This window comes from Gallinula chloropus, assembly GCF_964237585.1.
Source record: "Gallinula chloropus genome assembly, chromosome: 1".
In the NCBI taxonomy this organism is placed as follows: domain Eukaryota; kingdom Metazoa; phylum Chordata; class Aves; order Gruiformes; family Rallidae; genus Gallinula; species Gallinula chloropus.
In genome coordinates, this window is record NC_140085.1 from 72,396,316 (window position 1) to 72,413,522 (window position 17,207).

Genomic DNA, 17,207 nt, shown 5'->3' on the forward strand with positions numbered 1-17,207 from the left:
CTGTAACTGGTGAAAAATATTACTGATACTGGTCATTTACCTGAACTCTTCCCCACTCGAGTATTGCCCATTGAAAAAAAAAAAAAAGAGCTTTTGGTTTCTTTTTATTTATGTATTTGTGGGGAAAATGCACCTAAAAGGATAAAGCAAATACACTCTTGTTTCACTTCTAAAGTCATGTTTATGAATCGTATTTTTTTCTGCAGTCTGTAATAATATCAACCCCCAAAAAAGTTACTTTGAATTAAATAGCAATCGTAGCAAGGCAGATATTTTTGATATGTGTCAAATCAGCAATTTTTTAGTTAGGTCTGGAGCTGAATTTAAGTGAGGCCAAAGGGCTTCGGGTGCAAATAGCTGGGAGCTCCTAAAGCGTTACTGACTGGGGGCAGCAGTAAAATGAAGCTCATAGCAGAAGCGCAGTATCTTCTGGAAAGGGGCTGTGGCTGGATGTGTGAACAGGCATGTTTAAAAACTATCCCTGCCAGGCTCTCCTCTGGAGAGAGATCTTTGGGCAGTTCTAGCCATCTAGAGATGTTTCTGTGAATGAAGCAGGGCAGATGCACACAAGAAGCTCCACAAATTCCCCCTGAGAGTGGTCACTGAGAGCATGGAATGCTTTTGGCAATAACCAAGAAGGCTGTTCAGGCCAAGTCAGAGGCAAGAGGGAACCTCAAAGTAGCAACAGAAAAGGACCAGTCTTGAAAGCCATTCTGTATCTCACCAAACACTGGCTTGTCCCACAAGAGTTACGCTGCTGCTGCCTCGTTTACAACAGCAGCTTTCTAGATTTCACCATATTTTGTCCATCAGCTCAGGTATGAGTCACCAAGAGTTGCTTTCCCTGAAGCAGAGCAAAAGTGAGCGATCAGCTGAGATAACAACAAAGCAGCATTATCCTTACCCTAACAAAAAGAAATGGGCAATGAAGCCCATTATAAAATGGGCTATTTGTAGTCAGCTTGCCTGTTTGGCTGCATGGGACACTGCAATAAATTCAACACAACTACATTAGCAGGCATCATCACGGTGCAGGGTTTATACCCAGGTAAATCAAAGTAAAATTTGGGCACAATTCACCAAATAACATCCATCCATCCATCCATCCATCCATCCATCCATCCATCCATCCATCCATCCATCCATCCATCTTCTATGTGTTGGGTCATACAAGATCATATTGAATCACCTCAGCAGGTAATTTTTCCTCCTCTGTCCCTCACCAGCAGACGAGCATCCTAAGGCAAATGCACTGGGCTAGGAAATCTCAGCCCAGAACTACCATTTTCTGTCATTCAGATAAAGCCAAAGAATTCTAACTGCACTTACAGTAATAATGATCAACCATTATTCTGATAACTAACTCAAAATGATTGATGGATCATGCTAACTGACAACCATCCTCGAAAAGCTATTCTTTGTATGTCATTCCCCAGAGATGTGAGAAGTAACCAGAGAATTCTTTTAATTTCAAAAAGACAGAGAGAGACAGAGAGAGAGGGGGAAAAAGAGAGATCACAGGCCAAATGTCATTCACCTGGACTTTTCTGAAGATATCCCCACAATTAAAAGGAACCAGACTGGGCCAGTTATCCCAGACTGGCAACCTGACAGGGACAGATAAACTCAGAATATCTGGATATTCTGTGGATTTTATCAGACTTCAGTGACCAGATAGAGTGGGAATAAGGAGTAACAGAAGGGAATTACTGAGACTCTTATGTGAAGAGAGCCAGGGAATATAAGAAGCTGTCTGTCTTCTCTAAGTGCAGTTTCTTTTCCAACATTTATTCTTCAAAGCATTGGGACAAATTTCTAAAAGGAAATCTGCTACCTTGCCCTTGTCACTGAGAGAAGGTTTATTAAGTAGTAAAAAGTACTAGAAAAAATAGTGAAAAGTTATGTAAATCCAGGTATCAGCTCATCTCTTGGGAAACTTTTCTTGCAACAGTACCTTAAACAAATGGTAGGATGTTACTTTTTTTTTTTTTAAAGGGAAAAAGGTTCCCATTATCTATCTCACTGGGCTATATTTAGTCTGTTGGGGATAGTTTCATCACAGAAAGAGAAAGAAATAGGAACCTTAAACTGCATTACTCAGGTCATTGTGCTGACGTGACAGCATCACAAATTCTACAGCATATTAAGCCTGTGAGGAAGAAGCAGCTAGATGTAAGGGACCACCAGGCAGGACACCTCGCCTTGCTGTGTCACACTGAGTGCTTGGATGCTTTACATCCTCCACAGATGCAAGGGAAGCACTTCAGAGCTAGGCCTGGCACCTATGGAAAAGGTAGCATCATTGCAGTGGCACAGAGCTGCATTACTAGAGCAGTCCAGGTTTTCCCTTCCAACCCAGCACGTCAAGACAGACTCTGAAATAATCCACCCTCCTGGGCAGAAGGAGGAACCCTGTTCTTGCTACACAAGGTGTTGTCATCCATCAGAAAGAGTTCCATTCACTGAGGCCAAACTGAGAGTGATGGCTGAAACTACCACTGGAAAAACAAACACAAAGGTAATACTGGTGCAGAAGCATTCAAGTGTGAGTGCTGGCAAACAGTACTGTGCATGCCAGCTAGTAACACCTTGCGTGGAGTTGAGTTTCTTACCTGACTCCTTCATTGAGGTTGTAAAGTTCATGGTCCGGGAGACCCTTGCGCTGGAACACGGCTATTACTCCATTGTGGATACTGAAAGAACATATTAGGAGTCATTAGCACCCAATCACTGTGGATACTGAAAGAACATATTAGGAGTCATTAGCACCCAATCACATTTTAGAAGGGTATCACTTCCACGGTAAGCTTAACAGCTCTGCCAAGACACTGCAGGGCCTTTTAAAAAGTCAGAGATGACTTCTGGTGCCTTAAAGGCAATTACTGCCTAGACACATTTGAAAAATCAATTATTTTTTATTTGTTCCTCAACAGTTGCACATCTGAGATCACTAATTTCAGAAAATTTAGGCATGTATCTTTTAAGTACTTTAAGTATAACTTCTAATATATTTATATATAAAGCATATTTGAAACATTTTAAAGTGTATTTTTGTTTTGATGGCTCACCACAGAGACAATTTACAGTTTCACTATTCCTGGAATCATTGGCCTATGTTCCTCTGAGCTATGGTTACTTTATTTCTTTATCAACAAGTCAGCATCTATCCAGACTGGACACTATCCCTGAAGTTCAGCCTACAAATACTGCATGCCTTTACTAGAATGGAATGTCAAGAATGGTTAGTTCTTTTAAAAAAAATAATAAAAGAAACACTGGATAATTATGAATTGTAAGTCAAATTAACCAATCTCTCATTCATTTTCAAAAATTAAAACAACAGAAAAGGGGCAATTGGTTACAAAGACAGTTTCCTATCACCACATACTCATTTCTCAAATCTTTATGCTCTTCCTCCAGCTAAAGAAAAAAAAAAAACAGGCTGTGCTGAAAGAACAGGTCTAGAGTTTCTGAGGCAGGCAGTGAGAGACGCAGCAATGTGCTAGGCACAGGCAAGCCATCTGTCCTACAAAAATGCTCCCTTTTCATTTTCAGTGACATTTGTAACTGCTCTGGAAAGAGAAGTTGCTGAGAAGCAGTGACTTTCTGCTGCAATCTGACACAAACCAAAACACGGTCGAGACCACAGAATTCTCTAGTTCAATAGAAAGTCTCATACCCAAGACTATCTGTCCCTGGGGCGTATGGCCACTGGCCCCGTACATTCTAGGACGCTGAATGGCAAAAATACACCAGATGTGCTAGCAGGGATGCTTACTGTTCCCATGAACCTAAAAAGACTGCACCTGAAAGGGCTGCTGAAACGAGTATGTGCTTCAAGATGAGGTCCTGAAATACACCTGACACCATTAGCGTGATGACACATCAGCCTAATTCACTGACCTTAGTTCTGAGGACAAAGGTAAAGAAATGCCAGTGAGAGGAGAGACCAAACCTGTTCCAGCATTAGAAGTCTCCTTCCCCAACCTAGTGCCACCTTTTAGAGCCTCACAGCTTTGTCTTCAAAAAGGAAAAAAGACTCACATGCTCCCTCCCTCTGTCAGCTCATCCCCACTCCTCCACTCTTGGAACTGCTTCACAATTTCTACCACATTTAACTATGGAATGAAAGCCCCCAAAACATGAAGGTCTTTTAGGTTTCAGCTGGGGTAGAAGGAGCATGTTTTAGTGACCAAGAACATACTTTCAGGGTGATCTCAGCCCTTATTCAACTTGCACACAGATGCTTTAGCTTCCTGACACTAACACACAAGAAAGCAACTTTCAGCAGCTCCACGGCTCATACTATTGCTCTTCAGTTTCTATTACAACTGCTTTTACTGAAAGAACCATTCCCACTGCTGGCAGTGACTGCAAGTTATTTCACTTCTGTCTGCTCAGCTACCCCATATTTAAAATAAAGATGATGACAGTGACCACTAAAGGGTGTTTTAAAATTTATTTATGAAAATCATAACAACAGCAGTGAATTTAATAATCAGTAGCAGTATCACATGCCATCACTGTCACTGTTTTTCTTCTTCCCTCACAAACCTCTTGATTACAAATGGAAAATAAAGATTTCAGTGTGTGCCTCATCCTATTCAATGCTGCACCTGAAAAAGGGAGATGACATCTTAAAAAAACCCACAAGGCAGAAGTCATCCTGCTCCCCACTATCTCCATGGGTGGCTCTCATTCTGCATGCCACCTCCCAGCCTGCCCTTCGCTGGAGCAAGGAATAGTAACAGGCAGCCATGGAGATGCTCAGGAGGTGTATTTGGGGGTCACTGACTTAAATCACACCCCTAGAAGATCTACAGAATAGATCTTCTGAGGATCAGAAGGTGTGGAATGCAGATCCCTCACGGAGATCTGGTTTTACAGTGACTCTGCAACATTTTTCAAGAGTTTTGCAGCTGACCTCCCCCTGCTCACACTGCGCTGGACCCTGGTGTAATGGAGCACCCACCAGACACAGAACTCTGGAAAGCAAAACCCAGGACCAGATTTGCCCATCCTGGAGGCACCAGGATTTGGGGTTGTCCTATATTGTGAAGAAGGGCTAAAGGTGGTATCTGTTCAGAAGGTCACCAGTGGCAAAAAGCCCGCTTCCTACTGGTGGGTAAGCTTATGTTGGCTCAGGGCCAGCTCCAGCCACATACTGCTGCTCCCACTGCAAGGGGATGTCACTGCCTGGGCGATGCCAGAGTGTGTGCGGGGACCTCAGGCCCCAAGGTTAAACCTTTCTCTCTCAGTCCCTGGTAAGACAAGCCCTTTCAATCTGTACTGGGAGCAGAGGCTTGGGCTCAAACTGACCCTCAAAACACTGAGGTGCACAACACTGATCAGCAGAGACACGCACTGCTAGCAAAGCTCAGCCGTGTTCATCTGTGGAGAAGGGAAAATAAACGTGGCAGGTGAAGGGTATGACCCGCTGTGGAGAAACACACAAGCAGATCAGAATAGGAATCATCAGCCTCTTTTTTCTTTTGCTCCTTTGAGGATGTTTTCAAGGTGCTAATCGCTCCCCCCCCCCTCCCCGCCACGTTGGTCCCTCTTTCCCCCCTACACCCACGTGCACAGACATACACTCACGATCCAACCCAGCTTATTTTGCCTGGCTTGAACAGACACACTCAATTTACGATTATTTGAAAATTGGCAGCTAAATGTCTCCGGTATACAGTGAAGCGACTTGGGTATTTTAATATTATGAGTAATATGTGAAGTAGGATTAATGTAGTGAATAAAACAAGCAGTCTTTACACGCTCTTCTGATTCGGAAATGAACTTTGCAATGTTCCCTGCCAGCCTGCTGCAAAGAATGACTAAATATCTCTCCTAGAAGGCAGCACGCTCTCTCTCTCCTTCTCTCTGGCACTCCTTTCTAAACGAGGGGGAGGTTTTATCTTTCCAGCTTAACAGGTCCATTATTATTCCTCAAAAAAATAAGGGAGAGCAAGCTTTTTAAACAAGAACTTGGAAGGACAGGTTGTGAAGCATTTATGTTATTGCCCATGTAGTAGAACAGCTTCTACATAAAACATCCTAGGGGTGATCTTTTAACCTGTCTGGGATCTTCCTCATAGCGAGGGACAACTGCCTTGTCCATAAAACAAGTCTTGGCCCTGCTGCATTGACCAGCTGCCTTTCCTACCTATTGCAGACAGCATCGTTTGCCTTCAGGGTGCAGTCATGCAGTCCCAGGCTGCACACAATGTGGGAATGCCACCGTGATCTGACCCTCCACACTTGCTCAAGAGGCAACAAAGCAGAGTCAAAATAATCAGGACGCTATCAGTGGCATAAGCTGGTGTCAGGATCATAAAAAGCCTAAGTTTTCTTAGTTACCTTAAGCCAATGAGAAAAACAAACTCAACATTGCTTACATCAAAGCAATGCTATGGTTTCTATAATGAGTTATTGTTTAAAAGGGTTTACTCAAAGTGGTACAACCTTTTGGTATAAAGAACATATGAGCTGTTGCTTACACACAGAAGTCCTGCAAGATACTTGAGGTGGGTGGAACACCTTTACGTGTGCCTGCAACCAGCCTACACTCAGACTTAAGTCAATAATGTATGTAATTACACTTACATTTTAATAGTTAACCTGAATTGGAAATCCCTTGTAAACTCCCTTCTGGAACTCTTTTACAACATGAAAGTTAATAATGTGTGCACTCATGCGCTGATAGCGCTCTGAACACCTTCCCTGCAGTTGCTGTGTGTGTACAGTGCATGCACAAGAATAGAGCACTGCAGAGAAGACGAGTTCAAAAGAGACTAAAAAGGAGGTCAGCTCCTGAATTGCCCATGCTCCAGTCTTCAACCAAAACCAAACCACATACTGTACGACCAGGGTTATAAATGCTTCTGGTTTGCCTTTTGGTACCACAACTTTCCAAAGAAGTACAGACATAATCTACTCCTGCAGCACTGCACTTTCTCCTGCTTTAAGAAACGAGCAATTTCTAACACTTCCCCACCAGTATCTTCTGCTGGAACAAGAAGGACATGGGAGATCTGTGCACCTGAGCAGTGCACCTTTGAAACAAGCTACAGCCACCCTCACACAGCCAGAAAAGGCAAATCTCTGAGTTACAGGATTATGGCATTTCTCGAAAGCACAACACCAATTCATGAACCAGCTCCTCAAACGGCATGAACAAGGGTAAATTGCTGTGGCAGTATTATTTAACCCGAGTCCGAACTCTGACACATTCCTTTCCATGGAAACATATGCCATGGATCACTCCTGGTCTGAAGACTGTGGCTAGAAGAAGACATTTTGAGACAAGTAGCAAGGCAGAAAGAAGCCTGGAAGGAGGTTTCCCACAGGTCAGTGGTGGGCAGGGAAGAGAGAAGTGTGGCTAGAGTAGTCTGGCAGTAGGAGCAGAAATCGTGATCAGAACACTGATGAGACCAGGGTGTTTTTTTGGGGTGGGTGGGAGTGGTGCATTTACAATTCAGACAAAAATCTGGTACCCCTCCAGCAATGTATTCTACTTCTCTATCCCACAGTGGCCACAGACGCCAAAAGAAAACTACCTACAACCAAGGCAGCACTCACAGCAACAAAAATCAACTCAGCAACCTAAGAAACTCCACCCCTTTGGACAGACCACTCATTCTAGATTTGCTCAATCCCTCAGTGGAGGCAGCTGCTCCAGGACTTGCTACCTGGCTGCCCAAAACACGGGGAATGACAGCTCCAGCAAACCCAGCACTGCCCTTTCCCACCGTTGCCTTTAGTGCCAGGGGATCTGGAAGGTGTAAATCCTGAGAGTATGAAGTTGGATGCTCGCTAAGGGCACTCCCAACCAGCCGAACAGCCTGAGTGCCGAGGAGGGAGGGTGGGGTTTATTATTCTGATTTTTGCATTCTAGAAAGCCACTGCCTACGTAGCTCAATACCACCAAAACATACATGTCCCGAGTTGCTAGTTGTCCACCCAGACATCTCTGCCTTTAGCGGGTGCAAGGCTGGCTTCCCCTGACATTTAAGGTGTCAAGAAGAAAAAAACCTATTGTGATTAGAGCACTGTTTTCTGCCAGGTCAGAATCACTTTGTTCACGGAGCTGTGGAACAACTGCTAAGTCAGTCTGAATCCTGACGTCCTGTTTGCTCCGACTGTCACCAGAGCCCTCCCAGCTCAGCATTTCCTGGCAGAGCAGGTGGAGCGGCCCGTGCTTTGGTTGGTGCGCAGCAGGCAGGTATAATTTGGGTTCTCTGAAGCAGTCGCTACCTTTGCATGCAAACAGCATGGGTGAAAACATCACAGCGTTTTTTATTGAGTGTTTGAAGCGCTGCAGGTGAAGTCCATGAGTGAAAACAATGCTGTGTGAATAATCACACCCTGCCAGGACCAGGTAGTTAAGGGCAACGTTTTCGTTTTCGAAAGTGACTAATTGACTTAGGGCTCATTTCAGAGAATCGCAAGATCACAGATTGGTTTGGGTTGGAAGGGACCTCAAAGCCCATCTTGTTCCAACCCCCTGCCCACTAGACCAGGCTGCCCAAAGCCCCATCCAACCTGGCCTTGAACTGTGCCATGGAAGGGGCAGCCACAGCTTCTCTGGGCAGTTAAGTGAATAGATAATTAACAATAGTTAACCTGATATACCTCCTTGAGATACCCTCACTCCAGAATAAAACCTCATTTTCCTGAAGTAGCTTAATCCAATCAGGAAGACACCATTTTCAGTACAGCTTCAGTCCATCTGCAACTCCACAGGCTTTCTGTGAGGCCTTGACCCTTTCAAAATAAGCTTGCAGCTGCTAGTCCACTTACGTTTCTGAAATTTCTACCCAAGGTAAAGCAATCTGCAGGGAGGGGTAGGCTGCAATTACACACTGGATCATACAAGCAAAAATTAGGCGGTCTGCAAAACTCTGTCTTCAAAGAGTTTTTGAGGCATCAGTTCACTAACTTCACCAACTATAAACACCAGTCTTACATACAAAGAAGTTGAGACAGATAGATGAAGGGGCTCTCCTGCATGTTACAGAGTTAATACCTCTACAGAGTGCAGGACTAAGGAGATTCTGGCTCCCAACTGTACCTGCATTCAAGCAAGTGTAAGTACATTTGGAGGGCTATGGGGAGCAGAAATTCTCCACCACCACAACTTTCTATTGCTGTAGTCAAGGCTGGTACGTGAATTATTGACCAGCTGGGAAGTGACCTTTCACTCCACTCTCCCTCTTCCACACTGGTAGCTCAGCTCTGTCTGCCCCCACCCCCCCACATAACCAAATGCTCCAAAGAAGGCATCAAATACTGGGTCAGGAAAAAGAAGGTAATCAGGCAGAAAAAGTTCAAAATATTTTTGAATATTTAAAAACGTTTCTAAATAAACACTAAATAGAGGAAGAAACAACAAAACAAAGAAGTAAAAAAAGAAAGAAAATTAGACATATTAGATAAATACGCTGGTCTGGAGTGCTTTCTCCCCTAAAAAGGCTCTGTGATCTGAAACAATATTAATTTTTAATTAGAAGGTGAAATACAGTTCCCATGACTGTAAAAATTACTTTACAGCAGGTTGTTGTGCTTATTACAACCCTGTAAAAATTAGCCCAAACCATAAAACTCTTTCTGATTCTATATGTCTCCTTGGATTTACTGCTGATCTCACTGATGTCACGGGCATCTGTGTTTGCTTTGCTTTTCCTTTGCTGTCTCCAATTCCTTCACATTTCCATGATTTTTCCCCATTTTCTTACATCAATAAGGATCTAAGTGGCTTTGACTAGAGGCCTTTCCACAGCACAACTCGGACAGTACTAGATCCAGATTCGGCAGTCTGTGCTAGTTCAGTCAGAATGAAAACCTCGCGATGGATTTTATTTGCTGAGAGGGGCCCCCCTGGCTTGCAAGCTCAAGATTAAAATCCCTGAGTTTCTCAGTCCAATTGGTTTAGTCAGCATTCATCCCTCTTTTTTTTTTTTTCTTTTTTTTTTTTTCCTGAAGCATAAAAAAGGGGGAGAAGAGGAATTGAAGACAATGTTAGTGAAAAAATGAAAAATCTAAGCTATTTTAATCCCATGCAAATTCTGTGAGCTGTAACGAAACTATATTGTTCCACTATGTTGCTGTTGGTTACTAGTTAACGTGCACTGTCAGTGCATTGCTGTATGCATCTTTTGGGGTTCGTGAGAAAGCAAGCTCAAAAAAACCATGGTATCAAGCTGAATTTGCATAGTAGCATAAGGCAACTCAGCACCAATTTCCCTTTGATCTAACAGTGTCAAGAAGTTTTACAGCATTTTAGTATGGAGGTGAAGGGAAGTTATCGGGGACAAAGATACCTTCCTGCTAGCACTGAGTGCTATGTGCCCCCTGCATGCTGAACCCTGTGATTAAACTCCTGCAGTTTGCCCTCCCTTGGTGTTGGAAAGCAGCAGGCATCCTCTGCTATAAACACTGAGACTGAGACTGGTCTGAACATAGTGGAGGTGGTGGAGAGGAGGTCACTGGGTGGCCAGGCTGCAGCCACACACAAGCTGACTGCACATCCTCCTCAGAAAAAGCCCACAGTGACAGAGCTGCTGCCGTGCAGAAGAACCCACCAGCAAAACTCTGGCTCGGCAGCGTTAGAGCACGGTCCTTGGCAGGGCCGAGGAAGCATCCTCACCCCACCTCAAAGGGCTGACTTCCAGTGCAGGATCAGCAGTCTCAGGTGAAGCAGAGCCTGCCATGGGGCTGTGCTTTGCCTCTCCCCACATGAGTTTTGATGAACTTGGTTCAAAGCCTCTTTCAAAAGCAGATACACACATGCCACACCCAGGCACAGCTGCTAACATTAGGCAAGAAACCAGCCAACATTTAAATATAGAAAGAACTACCACGGTTGGGGAGAGGGAAAAGCTCTGCTGGTGCATCTTGACTTCCTTGATCAGCAAGGTCTTAAAGCTTGATACTGTACAGAATGAAACAGCAACAGCAATCCTTTCATTTGGAAGAACAAATATTCCTATAAGCCAAAATATGGTACATTAGTCCTCTGTCGGGGTGTTTTAATTTTGCAGAGGAAAAAACAAAAAACCCCACAACTTCCACAGCCCACAATTTTCAAAACCCACCCGAGGTTTCTGGTGAGTCAAAGTTCAGATGCCCGGCTTGCCACACCACGTTACGGTCTCTCCAGGAGAGCTGAACACCAACTCCCTCACAACCAGACCCTGTTAGACATGCCAAGACGGGCACACACTGGTGATAGGCAGAAGCTACAGTGGATAACTTCTTAATACAACTAATCCAACATCACTTAAGCCCTGGCTTTCCTGAGGATAAGCTCCAGAGAGGATACAAGTATTATTACGCCTGAAAGAATTACCCTCACTCTCTCTTCCACTCAGGAGAAAGCCTCACACTAGTAAACAAGGCATAAAGGCCTTTCCCTTTGCCCATGCAGCACAACTGGCTCGTAGCCTGCATTACTTGCCATAGCTTTAGGCAGCTGTTCGCGCAGGCACGTGGTGCCCACTTGAGTCGCCACTGCAGGGAGCAGCAGCCCACCACTGCACGACAGCAGCTCTGTCAGCGTTTCGGAGGCACGTGCCTGCCACAACACAGCCGGGATCCCTGCACTGGGAAAAGGCCACCCGCGGCAGGAAAGCGCAGTTAGGCCTGAGTTCATGCAAAGCAGCCACAGGATGACTTGCGCACACCTATTCCAGGAACAGGCGATGGGACGGCTGTCTAATCGTTTGGATAAAACACACAGAAGTACAGCTCGCTGACAGACAACCACTTCTGGCCAGAGCTGTACCTGTCCTGTCCGATAACAAACTCTTGCTCTGGCTCACTTTGGAAAACCCTCTGGTTTGAGTATCGACAGCCCCTAAACCTGGAGCTGTCCCTCTTCCAGAAAGCCTGGTGTCTGACCTGCTCTCCAATCACATCGACCTCCACAGCTCCCTCTCCACAGGGAACGTTAATCCCTACCAACGAAAGCCATCAGCACACCATCACAAAAAGGCTTTGGGGGTCGTATTCCATCGCCTCAGTTCACACCAAGGAGTATCCTACTCCTCACTGCTTCCCATTAGGCTACTGGCCAAGCGAAACACCAATTGGCACAAACCAAGGTGGCCCAATCTAGGCTTTAATTACCACCATCATCTAGACCTCGGGGTCAACGCCAGGTCATAGCAGGACATATGAGCGAAAAGTCAGTCTCTTTTGTGACCCTGGTACAATTTTAGCATTTGGTGTGTTTCTGGCATTAAACAACTAATTCATAATGCCAACACGAAACCACAAATCGAGTGGTAAGAGCGACAGAAGATGTGATATTTCATAGGGTTTTTTTTTTTGCTCAGAACTTAAATACCTTTAATAAATGTGTCTGTAGTTTACTGGCATTTTTCTTCCTACCGCTGTACTGCCATACAATTATAAAACATTACAAATTACACTTTCCGAGCTCTGACCCAGGAGATGACATTTCATTTTCAAAAAGGACATAACACAATTCCTAATGACTTAAGGGACTTAGACTCATCTTTAAGAGTGTCACCAAAACGGTCATTAAGATGCTTTCTGAATATCTGTGCTAAGTGACACGTTCTCAACAAAATGCTTGCATGGTTTATTTCTGCCAGACAGTAATAAAAGTCAGATGTATAAACACAAGAAAGAAAACAATCAGGGCTTATTTTTCCCTGTTCAAAGTGCACGTGCTTGTGCGCATACACACACAAACAGATATTTGTACTACTGTGAGTATACTGAATAGACTTTGTCATATCTCTATCAACAACCAGCAACACAGATAGATATGTAGACAAAAATAATGTATTTTAATAGTTGTGTAATTGTAGGTTTTTTAAAACCCAAATAAACCAAATCAACCTTGAATATCTAGACGGACGCAAAGACATGTTTGTAGCTGGAACCTGTGAAATAAGTCCTTGCCCGTGAGAAGGAAGAACAGGCTGAGCCATCTGCAGGAAAGGCTCTTTGCTATCAGCCTTCAGAGAAAGGTTAACAGCAATGAGGAAAAAAGCCGCTCGCCTTTCGCTTGAACGCGAACTCCTGTAGGTGTGACACGCGAACCCAGACCCCTGACGTACTGTAACCCTGCCGAGCTGGGAGCGCGGCAGCCCAGCCTGCGAGCCTACCCGCACGTTAATCCTGGCCGCGGGAGCGTGGAGAGGCGGCAGGGGAGACGGCGCATCGTGCGAGACCTTACCTGTTCCAGGTAGCGTTGGAGCAGGCCCGTCGCTGCTGGGTCCCCCGCTCATCCAAGGCTGCCTGCTCTCTCTTGCCCAGATCACTGAGGCTGGGCGAACTCATGAACTTCAACCTGCGAAGAGTCCTCATGGTCAAATGTGTGTTTGCGCGTGGCAGCTACAGATACACCATCCTGTTTACACACACACACACGCAGCTGGAGCAGCAGCAGCGGCAGCAGCAGCAGCAGCAATGCGAGCAGTTCCCTCCGTTTGCTGTTCAAAAAAGAAACTTAAAAAAAAAAAGAAGAGAGAACCAGTCTCTACGGAGCACACCTCTGCCAGCAAGAAAACAAACCTTTAATCAGATCAACTCTGACGTCATCAACTGTGGTTAATAATTTCACCAGTCCTTTCAAAAAATAAAAGTCGAACTTCTGGCTGCTGCTGCAGCTCTTTGAAGGGGCCCCTTGCGAGGGCTTTCCCTCCCCCTGTCCCCCGGGCACCGCGACCCGGGAATCTCGCTCAGCGCCGTGGCAGTGTGCTCCACCTGTCGTGGGAACTGCTCGGCTCCTCCGGCGGCTTGGGGGGGTCTGCTAGCATTTCTCAACCTCACCCTCTCTTCTCTCTCTCTCTCTGCACTCATAAATGGAAATGAAACCGGAGGGCAACGGACAAGAAAAAAACAAAACAAAGCAAAACAAAAACCAACCAACCAACCACCCAAGCAACCAATACTGACGCACTGAGACTTTATTGGAAAGTTTCATAACTGCCTGTGCCCTGCCACGTTACGACACTGCACACAGGCGCTCTGGCTCCCTCGCTCATACATATACATACGCGCACTCCCGCACTCCCGTACGCACACAGCACAGCCTCATGGCTCGCCTCGGAAGCTGCTTCAGCTGAAAGTGTCACATAAGCCACAAGACGGAAAGTATTGGCAAGCAAGACAAGTGCAGAATGAAAAGTGCTAGTTTGGGTTTTAGCATTTTGAGGAATTTTGGTGGTAGACAAGGGAGCCAGATGCTTTGTCTTTCTCTGCCTTTTCTTTTCTTTTTTTCTAATATTGAGATAACAGCTATGCAACTCAGGGCATACTTAGTTTCTGCACAAGCCCCAGGTGTCTTATCTTCAAAGGAAAAATCTTCTTTCTCTCTCTCTGACTGCAGCGCTGGAGCTGAAGGATATGCTGATACAAGACTCCAGTCCTGTCACTCACTCACGCTTCTGTTTTAAATACAGAAGCACCCAGCTCATCTGCTGGGAAGTAATGCAACAAAACAGCGATCAGCTTTCTCAGGAGAGAAACCGTCTGCAACAGACTGAGCCAGAGCCTAAGAACTGCTCTTCTGTTCCTGCGGCGCTGGGCTGCAAATGGTCTGGTTAAAGCCACAAGGGCTCCTTGCAGAATAACCTTCCACTCACTGGAAGGGAGCTGGAATATAGGGGAACTTTCCCTTTTCTTCCCCACTTTCTACTCACTCTTTTCATCTGTGATACCCTGTTTGTCAACATTTGGGCTGTAACTGGGTTGGTTTGTGTCCAAGTAATACGGCAAAGCTTACGTTACAGAACTGCGTTTCTCACAGCGAGACCTGCCCTATGCACATCGTTTGCTGGCATATTTTAGTAAGAACCGATTCCTCTCACTGCTCACCCAAATTCGGCTAAGCTTACTTACTCCACATAAATATTTACTTCCAAAATTTATATTTGGAATTACCTCCATGGGAACCAGCTCCAGAACTACCTAGGGAAATAAATCTTTTACCTTGTGCCAGTTTTAGCAGCAGTAGTTTTATCCAGCTCCTTGGATTACCATTATATTGATTGTCCTTTGCACACCAAAACCCTCAAGTATATAAAATGAGCATCACAGAAAGTGGCACATTAACATTTCACTTCAGAAGGGACCTGCAGCTCCACGTTTAACCTATGTACAAAGACATTGCTATCCCCAGCCTCTTCCAGATGTTTAAACCCTCCAAACAAATGAACAACAATCCACTATGTACACAGCAGCAAAAGGAAAACAAACACAACAATGTATAGCTGTATTCTAAGGAATGAGGTGGCTTCTACAGCATACAAATCAGCGACCAAAAATAGATACAGCAGAGCACTGCTTTGTTCAAACCGGATGAAGGGCACTCCGTTTCTGTGGATAAAGCAGCCCAGGAGATCAGGGGAGCACAACTCGGTCTGAGCTTCTGCTGAGGGCTCAGACAAACGTGCATCTACCCTGTTAAATGAAACAACTTGTTAGACAAACCTGTGGCAATATAATTCCATCTAATTTCATTTTCTACCTAGCTCGGCTGCTTTTCTGCTTCTCACTTGCTGTGAATTTGATAGGCCTTGCAGAATGTTATTATACTGGATTAAACCTTTGGAATTTTTAACTCTTTGATCCCTCCACATCACTGGAGTCTTTATAAACTGTACCCTGATGGTGCTGGCATGTCAGCAGCTGCATAAAAACATTTCATCTTCTTTTTTTCTAAAATCCTCAACTTGCTAAATTGACTGAACCCAAGGAGCTCAGGTGTCAACACTGGATACACCAGACAACACTGCAAAAAGCAGTACTCGGCTCCTCATAAAATGCCAAATCCCAAAGGAAGGAAAAAACCCACCTCTTTCCCTCCGTATGCTGAAATATTACACCTATAGAACTATTTTTATGCCACCCCATCAATCTCAGTAACCAGTACTAGATTCAGAGTCGACGCATGCACAAAGCACATGGGAGCAGCAGCAGCATTCCAGCCTCCTGAAAAATTCTGGACAGAGATAAGAGAGGGCAGGTTTTTTCTACACTTCTTCCTGCAATTCCACCTGATCAAATGTTGATTTATGATAAAATTAATCCTTTTCAACAAGGATTACCTCCACCCATAATTACAGAGTAATACTTCACATTTACATTGTGCTGTGCATCCACAGACATCCTTGACTTCACGGCATTCATTAATTCAGGTCTGAGCAGCTCTTGGGCACGAAGGTAAACGACACGATCCGCACTTCAGCATGAACAGTCAAGAAGAGAAAGGTGATGCGACTTGCCCGGGCCACCTGTGAGCAGGTGGCAGAAATGTCAAGAGATCCCAGGGCCTCCACCTCCCATTCCAGCAGGCTACTGAGGGGATGCTGCAGGGATTTAGCAGCTGAGGACTCCCCGGGCCTGGTCGGTGGGGCGGGAGGCTGATGCGGAAGACAGATCTCCTCGCCGGGGCTTGCTCTGCGGCCGCTCCTCTGTAGCCACTTCTGAAGAGAGTTGTCGCATTACAGCACTGCTTCAAGATCGAGAGGCTAAGCAGCAGAGATTGCTCGCTATTGGTCATGGAGAGGGATAAGAGCACTGACCAGACTAATTGGGAGGGAGGGGAGGATGGGGGATTGGCGGGGGCCCTCCCGTAGGCTCAATAACGAGCACTACAAGCTTCTTAAATAGAACAACTGCACTCAGCACATTTACAGAGCCGAGACTGTAAAGTACTGTTACTTAATTCATTTAATCCCAGCATGCCGTACACGGCACTAATACCACTATTTCACTGACAAGAAACCTGCAGCTCACAGGTTAAGTGATTTAATCAAAGCCACACAACCAACCACCTCAGTGTGGAAGGCACATCCAGCCCTAGATCCTGCTCCCTCCCTTCCTCTCCAACATCTCTCCTCATAAAACCAGGCCTGTCTCTACTAGAAACCGTCCTTTCATCTGTGGGGCCCACATCCTGCGGGTGACTGCACGGCAAGTCCCGGAGCCGCAACGGTGCCAGAGATGTAGGGGAATTCTGCTCACCTGGGCTTGCCTGCTATCTCGAGGCCTGAAACAACGAACAGGTACATGAATACACGCTGACTGCCCAAGAGGTTTTACGCTGTTATTACCAGACAGCGTTAGCATGCAGATCCAGGACTTCGTAGCAAACGCGGCTCTTAACATAATCACCAAGGGTAACTCTGTAGCTACCTACTGGTATGCCTGTAACGCCTGCAGTGCTCTCCCTG

General features: G+C 45.3%; 1 protein-coding gene across 1 annotated transcript in view; it reads right to left on the reverse strand.

Moving 5' to 3' along the window:
- The window catches only part of PRR5 (proline rich 5), a gene marked incomplete at its 5' end in the record, with an annotated part of 54,213 nt that extends 40,878 nt beyond the window's left edge, over positions 1-13,335 (reverse strand). The window contains 2 exons of the mRNA XM_084274935.1: positions 2,613-2,693; positions 13,205-13,335. Of these exons, the coding sequence (XP_084131061.1) occupies positions 2,613-2,693; positions 13,205-13,335 (212 nt within the window). The remainder of the gene's footprint in view (positions 1-2,612; positions 2,694-13,204) is intronic.
- Between the last annotated feature and the right edge of the window lie 3,872 nt (positions 13,336-17,207).